General features: G+C 35.6%; 4 protein-coding genes across 4 annotated transcripts in view; 3 read left to right on the forward strand and 1 right to left on the reverse strand.

The window, feature by feature from the left end:
* LOC109581949 (uncharacterized) overlaps nucleotides 1–3,119 on the forward strand; it is a 5,428-nt gene extending 2,309 nt beyond the window's left edge. Inside the window, exons 5-7 of the mRNA XM_019996459.1 lie at nucleotides 144–385; nucleotides 437–2,412; nucleotides 2,696–3,119. Of these exons, the coding sequence (XP_019852018.1) occupies nucleotides 144–385; nucleotides 437–2,256 (2,062 nt within the window). The 3' untranslated portion in view covers nucleotides 2,257–2,412; nucleotides 2,696–3,119. The remainder of the gene's footprint in view (nucleotides 1–143; nucleotides 386–436; nucleotides 2,413–2,695) is intronic.
* Nucleotides 3,120–4,648: 1,529 nt separating this feature from the next.
* Nucleotides 4,649–8,342, reverse strand: LOC109581930 (uncharacterized). Its single transcript, XM_019996435.1, has 16 exons — nucleotides 8,300–8,342; nucleotides 8,006–8,244; nucleotides 7,897–7,960; nucleotides 7,731–7,849; nucleotides 7,568–7,681; nucleotides 7,391–7,518; nucleotides 7,194–7,344; nucleotides 6,900–7,139; nucleotides 6,429–6,845; nucleotides 6,216–6,385; nucleotides 5,880–6,159; nucleotides 5,638–5,831; nucleotides 5,452–5,592; nucleotides 5,268–5,388; nucleotides 4,999–5,226; nucleotides 4,649–4,954 (listed from the first exon to the last, which is right to left on the reverse strand). The coding sequence occupies exons 1-16, from the start codon at nucleotides 8,340–8,342 to the stop codon at nucleotides 4,649–4,651; spliced, it is 2,955 nt and encodes a 984-aa protein (XP_019851994.1).
* Nucleotides 8,325–9,635, forward strand: LOC109581934 (uncharacterized). The gene is made up of 5 exons (XM_019996439.1): nucleotides 8,325–8,718; nucleotides 8,793–8,867; nucleotides 8,918–9,031; nucleotides 9,081–9,203; nucleotides 9,249–9,635. The coding sequence occupies exons 1-5, from the start codon at nucleotides 8,368–8,370 to the stop codon at nucleotides 9,321–9,323; spliced, it is 738 nt and encodes a 245-aa protein (XP_019851998.1). The 5' UTR covers nucleotides 8,325–8,367; the 3' UTR covers nucleotides 9,324–9,635.
* Nucleotides 9,636–9,980: 345 nt separating this feature from the next.
* LOC109581935 (uncharacterized) lies at nucleotides 9,981–10,953 on the forward strand. Its single transcript, XM_019996440.1, has 3 exons — nucleotides 9,981–10,315; nucleotides 10,429–10,489; nucleotides 10,544–10,953. The coding sequence occupies exons 1-3, from the start codon at nucleotides 10,248–10,250 to the stop codon at nucleotides 10,829–10,831; spliced, it is 417 nt and encodes a 138-aa protein (XP_019851999.1). The 5' UTR covers nucleotides 9,981–10,247; the 3' UTR covers nucleotides 10,832–10,953.
* Nucleotides 10,954–11,451: the final 498 nt, after the last annotated feature.

The raw sequence follows: 11,451 nt of genomic DNA on the forward strand, positions 1-11,451 counted from the left end.
CAACGAAAATGTAGCACTCGGCTTCGCCTCGTGCTACATTTTCCTCTCAACCGCCCCTCGTGCAATAATTTCCGTAACCTTCTCTCAACAGTGCTTTAACTAATACATATATAGCGATGATATTTATTGTATCATTATTACAGGGTCAAAGGTTCTTCCTATCCAATATCTGGTGATAGCCTGGGTGGGGCTATTGATTACAGTTATTCTTTATCAATTGAAGCAGATGATGAAGTAGATGATGAAGCAAGAGTAGATTTTGTTCCTGGTACATCACATTCACAATTGACCCTTTCAACCTTTGATCACAAAGATGACACCAAATTTAGTGCTGCAGTTGAAGATGTTGACATTGTAGGTGATCTTGTAGTGAATTTGAACATAGGTATAGACATTATACATAAATATTATCATAATTATTGCTATTTTATGTTAGGGCCCAAATTAGAAATTTCCATGGAAGAATTCAAAAGAATCATTCTTAATCAAAAAGTTCCTGTTGCCTTGTGTCTGGTGGCAGTAATGGGACTGCCAGATTGTAACAAAACCTCAATTTTAGAGTCCATTTTAAGAGAAAATATCAAATTGAAGGAGACCGCAACACGAAATTTTGAAGAGTATATGACAAGAAAGAAAAATCCTGATGGTTTATCTATTTACGAGTTGTGTGTGCTTGGTGGTAAGCCATATGATCAGTACTCATGGTCTTTTGCTACAGAGCGATATGGAGCCATTTTTTCTATTCTCTGTGGTCTTGTTCGTCATGTTGCTCTTGCTAAATCCGACATAAAAAGCGTTGAGTTTTTAAGCGATGGCCACGTAAGTCAAAATAAGTTAGTTGACGATCATTTTAAGTGGCTCATGGGGAAAGCAGCAAAACAGCTAAAGGATATTTCCAAAGATGAAAAGAAAGAGGCTCTTTTTCTCAATGGCCTCACTCTTGCCAATATAATGGATGTTGGTGTTAACAAGGCCCTCTATGATTTCCTCCCTATTATGCTCTCCTTTTGCCGCAGTCATTTGCGCCTTGTTTTTTTCTCTTTAGAGCGGGATGGTCCTAAGCTTAATGAAGTACCAGATTTGTCAGCTGATCACTATAGCAGAAGAAGTGACAATCGTTTAGCTTTGACATTGAGGTCACGACTTAATTGCATTCTTCACTTTGCAACACTTGGCCACAATCCAAAACAGAAGGAAGATGATAGTAAAAGAACATTTGTTGTTGCTTCTAGTAATAGCCAGTCTGTTGTTGCTGGTTCTTCTTCGCAACTCCATAAAGCCGCTACCGATAAAATACAAGAAGAAGCAGAAAAGCTAAATATTAAGAAATTTGTTTCAAACGTTGCACTTGTTTCAATTAATGATGCTGATTCATTGAAAAGTGCAAAAAAGGAAATTACAGAATTTATTATGAAAGACCAAATTTTTCAAAAAACTCTTCCACTTAAATGGATTTTCCTACGGAGCCTTGTCATTTCCGCACAACAAAAAGAAGGGGACATGAAAACAATGATATTAAGAAAAATCGATATTTACGATGCTGCTGCCAAGGAGATAGGGATGGATGAAGAAGAGTTTGAGAACTTTCTTGTCACTTTTACTGATTTTGGTAGCATCCTTTATATGCCACAGTTTAGAGCTTTGAGAGACATTGTAGTTGTTGATATATGGGAGTTTGTGCGATTTTTAAATGAGCTTATTTATCCGAAAGAAGGAAAAAAATGGTACAAAGATTTGACCACTTATGGAATCATCAAGATTTCAGATGCATCAGAAATTTTAAAAAAGTACGTAGACATTTTTATGAAAATTATCATCACTTTTGGAATGGCAGCTTTTATTAATAGAGAAAAAGCATATTTGAATGGACGTTTTTTGACTGAAGTGTGTTACTATTTGCCTTCTGCCAGAATTAATAAAAGATCTCCTCCATCTGATCATACCAATGACTATGCCTTTCTTGAAATCGAAAGTGCTAATTTTCCTGCTAACATTCAAGCAAGCATCAGTCATGAGATACTGAAAAAGCCAAATTTTTATCTCATTGGAAACGAAAGTTTCAACACGTCACAGTTTGGATATCGACCTCCAAGAGTCCGTCCGATTCAAATTACAATGGTGTATGGAGCAAACCAAACGAAGCTCATATTTCAAATCAAAGATGCCTCTACTGGTATGCATGATTGTGTGCAAGCTTGTAAAGGCATCATTGAAGCTTGTTGCGACAGTCTCAATAGAATGGCCAACCAGATTTGATATTTGAAGTACTCAATTGGTATTCCATGCTCTGCTGTCAATGGTGCTAGTCATTATGTCTATTTCAATGATGATTCTGATTTATGCCAGGCTTGCAAACGCACTAGTCATGATGCATTTTTCTGCCGTAATTGCTGGATTGCAGCAGCAAAAATGGTAAATCTGTGCATTGCTATAATAATTATTTTGCAGTTTACTGTATAGCGGGAAATTTTGGAGGGAGCTAAATTTGGTGAATTGCTAAATCTTGGTGATTGGCAAATTTTAATTTGGCAAATTAGTGGCCTGCCATTGAGCATGCATAAAATGAATCAAAATGGCGGATTTTATTTTGACAAATGGCTATCAAAATGCCAAATTTGCCAAATTTAATTCCCTCCAAAATTTCCCTCTATATGGTATTATATTAAGTATTTATATTTTGTTTATTTTTATGCAGTGCAATAAGCTTAGGAAAGAGGAGGATCATCTTACATTTTCTGAGCTTTCACAAGTCGTGCAAGATGTAGCAGGGACAAACATGATCTCTAGGCTAAGACAAAAGTTTAATGTAGATATACACAAGGCTACAAAAAGCTACCAAGAAGATCGCCAGTTAATGGAAGCACTGATGAAGTGGGAGACCAAGCAAAGCAGTCCCAGGCACTCTTTGATTAAAATATTGCACGAAATGCAACTGAACCGTACTGCTGATAAACTAAAACTACATGTACCTATTACCTCTCCCTGAAATTTTTACTTTTGTGCTGTACAAAGTTGCTTAAATACTGACTAAAACTTTAGACTGCTACTAGCTTTTACATAGATATTTTGTCTAACATTTTATATAAAATTAGCATGCCTCTGTTTTAGAAATGAATTATTTTTTAAAATAAAAATTAATCAAACAATGTATCTAGTATGCTGAAGTCATATTGTCCTTTATTTTTATGATAGATTTCTTATTTGCATGGTAGTTGATAGCAGACTTACACGTAGGCTCAATTAGAATTACATGTACAATGTACCTAATTGTGATTAAGGTTTAAGCCAAACAAAATGTAATTGAAATTTTTATCAAAATTGAGTTTTTGTAGTGTACTGACTATACTGACTCAATACAAATGCAGAAAAAATTTTCTCAATCTACACTGTATCTCAGCTACATGAAGTGGCCACTTCATGTTACATCACGTATACATTATCATTAATTTTGTACTATAGTGTGTGGGCATATCAAAGGCATCACCACGAGTTTATATACTGGAGACCACAGGAGTGGTAGTTAGAACTTATTTTATTTATAAAAGTGTCATCTAACTGCCAATACTGGTAGTTATACAGCAGTGCCTTTGCCTTACATACGCCCACACACTATAGTACAAACAAGATAAACTATATGCATGTATACACAGGAGGATGTTACTTGATTAGAAGCCTCTGCTCCTGCCTAGGGTTCTAATCAACTAACATCTTCCTGTATATATCCAGTAGCTAACCCTCAACATCTGTAGTTTATTTATCATAAAAGTGTGACAATCAGGATTCCCCCTGAGGGATTCTAGTCTAGGGACACGCACATTATTCGGGAATTTCTTTTGGAATAATGGGTGGGAAATTTAGAGAAAGAATAATGGGTTAAAATTTGCCTGTCTGGATCACGTGATCAGTATTTAACCCTTTCAATACTGCATGAGCATGTGTCTGCAAACAGTACAGTACAATTTAACAGCACTTTACAGCAACAGCAATGAGTAACTCCACTGGAAATAATACTGAACAGATTTCAGGACACTCAAAGTAATTCACTTGAGGATTACATTGAGTCATCAGTAGTGTTACAATATAACCATGAATGATGATATTAATAATCAAAATGAATTTTTGGTATTATCAGAGCATAATAATGGGAATAATGGGCCAAAAAGGAGAGAATAATGGGATTGAGGAAGAGAATTGAAGAATAGAATTATAGGGTTGAAAAAAAGAATAATGTGCATGTCCCTATTCTAGTCTCGTGTAGCCCACAGACCACACCCGGTGTGGTCTGGCTACCTGAGACTAGAGGGATTTCCCAGTTTGGTGCTCAGCTTCTTGCCAGCTCATGAGGTGCTGTTTAGTTTGCTCAGTAGAGTTTTGTAGAAAACTCTGATCCATGGTATTTTATCAAAATTGCTAGCCTAAGGAAAAATTCTCCATTTTTACTACACGCCCAAGAGTTCCTAAATGATGCACTACTGAAATCCGATAGATTCAATCCCGTCAAATCAGCTTGAGCCACTAATTTTTGTCAACATGGATGATACACTTTAAACTAATCGCCCTGAATCAAAATGAGAGTGGGCCTGAATCATTATTGACAACTGCTAGTTATTAAAATCATTAATATTAACTAACCGAATAATTATTATAATTAATTATTAGAGATGCAGTAAATATTATAACAAAATAAAGAGTTAGAAAAATCATGTATAAAATTTAAAGAATCAGAAGATAAAAGGCAAGTATGCAAGCAAATATGAGAAACAGATATTGGAGAATGTATACACAATGGTGACACAACAAATATATTATTTGTTAAGAACAGAATTGGACAATCAAACTCAGTTACGAGAGGACTTCCATTACTAATGTCGATCTGTGGCTCCAATTCCCTGACAATGCAGATTTCAAATTTCTTATCCAATATTCCACAAGCAAGTATAATTCCAGTAGTTATCTGATGAAAACTGTCATAATTATTCTTACGAAAATAATGCTTACCTTAGTAGAAGTAGATGAGACTTTTATAAAATCTCCCACATTTACAAGTATTCCATTGGCACTTACTACTGCATTGTACTTTAAAAAAGGAGAAAGTAATGATGCACTTTCAGGTAAATTATGTAGTTGACAAATTCTTAACACATCCCTCAACAGAGTACCATTTTTGTCATAGTATGCATGTGTAGAAACATCACACAATTTACAAGTTGTTGTTCCATGACTCAGCTGCAAAAAATAAAACAATACTCTCCATGATTTGAACATACCTTTCTCAAACAGCCAGGTTGATATATTAAATTTTCCTTAAGCAGCTCACTGAATGGAATTCCACACAGAAAATGTTGCACAATAGGTGAAGAGAATAACCCACGTAAGTGCTCCCCACATCTAACATAAAATAAATATTAATATAAATCGTAATAACACAGTTATCAGTGCAAATGAACTTACTGTTTTCCGTCTACATGCCCACCACTACAAAGAAATCTTAAATGTTGAATCGTAGCAAATCGAAATGCAATGTCTTTGCTAGGAGAGTGGCGGTTCCCATATATATTTGCTGATCTGACTAGAGAATTGAAGGACTCAAACCTACAGATCTTATCATTAAGTGGATTAATAAGTGGCATACATAACCTTTCAGTATTATAGCCTTGAGTAGGGCCAAAATCCACAATATGGTCAACAAGATGAAGTATTAAATGAGTCTTGAGTCTTTTAGCATAAGCTGGCATATAGCTTACAGCACACTGGACAAAGTCACAACAGATATCTTTCCACAGCTGTGCATCATTCATTTGAAAACGGACACAATAAGCTAGCCTAAAAACCTATGCAATGAGTAAAATTATAGTGCTTGCTTGTATTATTTATTTTACTTTAGAAAGTGAAATCCAGCATTTCAATTCATTGCTTGATAAGTAAGGTTGGAAAATGTGGAGTGCCATTTGCATTAACGATTTAAAATCTCGACCCACAAAAGATTTGAAGTACTTAATATTGCTTGAAACTCTAGACGTAAAACCAGAATATGAGAATGCTTTTATCCTAGCCACTATTTCTGTTTTCTCCTTAGGCGATCTCTTATTCATAAATTCCCGAACCATATATTTACTGGTTCCAAGCAAAATAGTATGTAGAGCCTCAATTGGAGTTGACCTGCATGATTAAAAAGGTCACAGAAGTAACATCATTTTTATCTAACTATAACATACTGATATAAATCAATGTTGAGGTTAAAAAGTGGGTTAGGTCCTTCCTTTAAACCATAGAGCTTTCTTAGTCTTTTCTTTCCTTCCAAAGTTTTTTCAGATGTTATATTTTCAATACATTCCATAGCCAACTTTTTTGTTCTAGGTTCTCCCACTTCAGCACCATCTGAAGTCTATATACAGGAATTAGATTGCACTATAGAGAAAACAACTAACTGTGCACAGTCTACATAGCTTTATTGATGTACTACCCAAATGATTTAAAAGAGTTGAAGACATCGCATTATCACACAACAGACCAATAACAGGTGCAATGACTAAGATATCTGTATGCAAAAAAGAGTCATGAACTTGAATTCCTAACTCAAGGCGGCATAAATCAGCTGCAACAGGACCCGCCATTTGAAGAGCATCACATCTGTTAGAACAACACATAAAATAAATGTTACTGATATCATGAGAAGAATCTAGAGGTAGGCATGCCAATGAGATGCACCAAATGTCAAATTTGTTCCATTTTTTGGAGCGATTCCCACTGGTATCATCAGAGTAAATATAAACTGGTGCTACAACAACTGGAAGCCCTGCTGCTCTAACCTTAAGTGGATGCTCCTCTACAAAGTTTACATACTCCTAACAAAATACAAGCTATACATGTAGAATATACAATTGAAATTGCTACCTAACCTCATGACTCAAATTTAAAATTCTACTTGAAGTTGAAGGTAAAGTCAGCTTCAACAAATTTGTAGGTAGTGGAGGTGATGCAAGACTTACAATATTCCCAGAATTCACTTCGCATTGTTGACATATGAAGTATACATCAGAATCAGGTTCATTCAGAAGAGTAAAGCCTGGAAAAAATATCCATACTTGTTCAATTTTCAATAATAATTCAACAGTCATAAACGTGCCATCTTCTCCTTCCTATAGGTATATTTGTAAGTCAATTAAAATAATTAAGGTGGCTGGGGTACTAACCTTGTCATAAAATTTCAAAACTTTACCCAATGTTTCTCCACTTACAGAGTGGGAAAATTTAATAAAATCATTCTCAAACACGTGCCCTATGGGGCTCATTATCATGGGACAGTGAAAATCGTTATGCCACTTTTTAGCATAATAAATTTCCCTGAAATTGCAAAATATATTTTGAAATTTAATATGCTGATGCTCACTTTATATATTCTTTTGCCTTAACAGGATGACGGATAATTTTACTGGCTATAACAGGATTTGCAAAACAGTTTCTGATAAAAGTAGATGGTAAATTAACATAAAAATCAATACCATTTACAGAGCAATGCTAAAAAATAGAAGAATTTATTAAGATTATATAATTGAAATAAACATACCTTAGATGGCGGAACAAACCCAGGAAGAGAAAACTTTTTGAGATCATCAAGACTAGGAAGGAATGGGTTCAACTTTTTACACACATACAGAATGAATTTCAAATTACTTTCGCCCTGTAGAAAACACATGATTCACAACAAAGTTATCATCAAATTAACATACAAAAGGTCGTGGCGAATGCACCAGCATATATAAAAGAGCATAGATTTCAGATGGAAATGGGTAATAATCACCAGTGTTATTTTCATCGATCTGATCAATAATCATTTGAATGTCTTCATCTACGTCATAGGAGTTAACGGTAAAACTATTTAATTATACATGGTACCTGATATGTCACTTTCATAACTATCAGATTGAGGATATTTATCGACATCATTACAACAGCTATCCTATAATTTAGATAATCATGCATGCATTAAAATGACCAAAGGTACCTTGTCCAAATCAAATATGTCATCATTATCACTTTCTGACAAAATAACATGATCATCTTCATCATTAAACTCATCTTCATGTCTCTGTTCCAAGATCTCTTCATCATCATCCAGATCCGACTGACCCTCATCTTCAAGAGAATGAAGACTTGCAAGGCGTTTATGCGAGAAGGATTCCAAGTGCCGGCAATACTTCGACTTATGTTCATACTTCTTGTCACACAGTGTACAAATCCAATCTAAACAAGATTACCGGTATAAGAAGTAGCAAAGTAAATGGACTCAGTAACTAACAATTATCAACTTTAGCACCAACCAACGCACCAATCATCGCCATTTTGTGTTACTGCACGTGCATTCACATGACTGATGCACCGCCCAGTGAATGTAGTGGTAAACTGGTAAAAGTGGCGATGGCTACTCATGCTACTGGTCAAGGTTCCTCCTCAGGTTCCTCGCAAGCTAGCCAAGCTCCTCATCCTTCTGGTACCTCTAGTAGAATTGATGTAAATAATGCTACGAGAGCACATCCACTTTTTGGGATGTTGGACTACATCATAAGAAACACTCAAAATCAAACCTCAAAGTTGGAGACAAGGATATCTACATTAGAGAAAAATGTGGACAAGATAATAGATATTCAGGGAGAATTGAAGCAATTAATGGAAGAGTATTGTGACAGTACTTTTTCTATTGAAAAGACCTCTTATCAGGTAGACTCTATGTTTAAATTAAAGATTGAGCACTGATTATTAACCCTTACCTTTTTTAAAAACCTTATTGTTAGGCACCTCTTCGAAAAGGAGCAGCAATTTTATTTTGTAACTCCATGTTCCGAACTCCTACTGAAGATAGTGTGCTTGTTAGTACAACAAATGTGTATTATAATAATGTTATGTATTTATTTTCTAGAAAATGGTAAAAGCCACATTGAGATCTGATATACATTCAAAAAGGATTCTTCATGCATCATTGAAGTTTACCAATTCTCTCTTTGTAACATTCCGGAGTGAAGAAAGGAGAAGAGTAAGTGCCCCAAGAGCATGCAGTGATTTTAATTGTTATCAAATTAAAGATTCTTCATCCTTCTGGAAAGTATCGAAATAAAGATACAAAATCACTGGCTGCTCTTATAATGGGTTACATGAAGGCTAATACTGATTCTTGTCCAAACTACACAAGAAATCTTGCCCTTCTGGTAAATACATATTTCATACTGTTTTTTTATTCATACACTAAATAGAGAAAATTTATTCGGGATAAACCTTCTATTTTCACTGAAAAAAAGAGCTTTACGGTTCATTTAAAGCTTGGGTAGAAGAGAAATATGGTCCTGGAGGAAATTTGACTGCTCTTGATTGGAAAGAAGTATTAGAAGAAGATAGTGCTACCTGTTATATGAATGATACTATGACAAGTACAAGTACCTCAGATGAAGGAGAGCTAGGAGATTATGAAGACCCAGCTTTAATGAGTACAGGAGAGGAACAAGCTGGAGATGATCTGTATAATTACGTTTAAGCTATATAGCTAATACATGTTGTTTCTGAGCTGAACCATAGTGTATAATTTATTTAATCTCATTCATGATTGTTACCTTAATGCTCACTTATTCATTATGAATTAATGATTACAAAGTTGAAACAATAAAGATATCATCCATGACTCAACCCTGATCCTTGACATTCATGCATCACTTCTGTTTTAAAGCAGCAATGAATCATTGTTTTGCAACATTAGTGGGTCAAGTTGTCAAAAATTAGTGCTCCACCCTGTCACTGGAACAGGTTTGGTAATCCATCATGGCCCATGCATGATGAAGCAACATTGATGTTTCACTAATGATAACTCTTGGGTGTGTATCTATGCTTGTTTCTCGTCCCCCGCCCGCTCGTATTTTTATTGCGCTCGTATTTTTATTACGCACGCATACGCATGCGCAGTTGTGAAGTAGATGTTGTAACACACTGTCACTTCGTCTTTGGAGCTGTTTTTCTGTCATATCTTTTTATCTAGCTAACACATCTTGTTTCTGCTACTCATTTTCACCATTTTACAAGTCTCAAACCATTTTACAAGTCTCAAACCATTTTACAAGTCTCATCAGGTCTCGCTGCTTGGCTATCTACTGTACCTCAGTACAGGTCTCCAGCAGTGGCTGTTGTTCAGCTCTCACTCAGCTATCAGCCTTGTCGTTGTACCGTAGTCTCACTCAAATATCAGCCTGGTCTCATATGTACAGATGCAGCTACAGTTGCAGCTTCTTGCTCTGTTACTTGCATCAAATCTTATCTGGATATCAGCTGCAAGGTATTGTCTTTAACATTGTTTGTATTTCAGATACCATATAAGGCATATATAGTTTTATAATTGATGTGAACAGTATATTATTTTTATTTTACCATTATGCCTATTTCCTTTAGAATGTACTTAAGTGTGTCTATCTCCTCTGAAGTGACTTCAGTTCCTTGGAGTATAATCAAGGTCAGTATTATGTAATATTATGTAAATTATTGTGATGTCATATCTTTTTTGTAGGAAGACAATGAAACCCTGACATTTTCATCTCTTTTTTCAAAAATTCAAACAGGTTCTTTTTCAACCATTCCAAGTTCAAAGGATTTAGAAGATGCCCATTTAGAAACTGTTTATGTTGGGCAATCGAAGGAGAGTTTTAGCACTGTAGAAGCTTCTCACACTGTCAGCAGTGTGTGTAGTATATTTGGTTCATTTGTCAAGTTTGTTGTGACTGTTGACTTATTGGAGTGTAGCCTGCAATCAAAGCGATTGAGATCACAAGTGAACCAAGCAATACCGAGTTTGTGATGAAAGACAAGAGAAGGAAAGACTGATATGAACTTTGAATATATTGTGCTGCTTTATGTGATAGTAATGATCCCACAGTGTGAAGATTGCGAGTTTCCTAGTAAAAATTGAATTTTTAAAAATATTAATTAAAAACAATAATAATAAATAACTAGCGCCCGCCCGCATCTAGGTGGAGTCTGAGAAACAAGGAATTTAATAATCCTGGTGGCCTAATATGTAGTTAATTATTATTGTTTTGACTTTTGGGAAGGACTGAAGACTCAATCAATGGTTGACAACCGAGCTGACAACAGAGGTAAGTTGTTTTTACACTTATAATCAGTTAATGTACATGCTTACTTAGGGGATGATGATCTAACTGAACCTGAACCAGGTCTAGTCTGGCCGCGCGGGACTACTGTTAGTCCTGTTGCTGATGAAGGAGGCTCTAAGTTTGTTACTGGCAAAGGCGGGGAGCATGATTACCAGGACACAAGTGATTTTGATGGTGTCGTTGAGGATATACCTGTCACGCTTGATATCAAGCCACTTGGTAGGTCTGTCATGCAAAAACGGGTCCCATCAAAAAAAGATCCCCCCAGATCAAATTTGGCTGCCAAAAGCTGTCCTCGGACAGG

This window comes from Amphimedon queenslandica, unplaced genomic scaffold, assembly GCF_000090795.2.
Source record: "Amphimedon queenslandica unplaced genomic scaffold, v1.1 AMPQUscaffold_13410, whole genome shotgun sequence".
NCBI classification, from domain to species: Eukaryota; Metazoa; Porifera; class Demospongiae; order Haplosclerida; family Niphatidae; genus Amphimedon; species Amphimedon queenslandica.

Excerpts from the sequence above, each read along its gene's own strand:
- LOC109581930 (XM_019996435.1), bottom strand. The coding sequence starts at position 8,342 with ATGGCGATGATTGGTGCGTTGGTTGGTGCTAAAGTTGATAATT. Across the intron at positions 7,682-7,730 it reads TGCATTCGCCACGACCTTTT|GGCGAAAGTAATTTGAAATT; the intron begins GTATGTTAATTT and ends TGTTTTCTACAG. Across the intron at positions 5,227-5,267 it reads AACCTGGCTGTTTGAGAAAG|CTGAGTCATGGAACAACAAC; the intron begins GTATGTTCAAAT and ends TATTTTTTGCAG.
- LOC109581934 (XM_019996439.1), top strand. The coding sequence starts at position 8,368 with ATGACTGATGCACCGCCCAGTGAATGTAGTGGTAAACTGGTAAAAGTG. Across the intron at positions 8,868-8,917 it reads CTACTGAAGATAGTGTGCTT|AAAATGGTAAAAGCCACATT; the intron begins GTTAGTACAACA and ends TTTATTTTCTAG. Across the intron at positions 9,032-9,080 it reads GGAGTGAAGAAAGGAGAAGA|ATTCTTCATCCTTCTGGAAA; the intron begins GTAAGTGCCCCA and ends ATCAAATTAAAG.
- LOC109581935 (XM_019996440.1), top strand. The coding sequence starts at position 10,248 with ATGCAGCTACAGTTGCAGCTTCTTGCTCTGTTACTTGCATCAAATCTT. Across the intron at positions 10,316-10,428 it reads ATCTGGATATCAGCTGCAAG|AATGTACTTAAGTGTGTCTA; the intron begins GTATTGTCTTTA and ends TATTTCCTTTAG. Across the intron at positions 10,490-10,543 it reads TTCCTTGGAGTATAATCAAG|GAAGACAATGAAACCCTGAC; the intron begins GTCAGTATTATG and ends TCTTTTTTGTAG.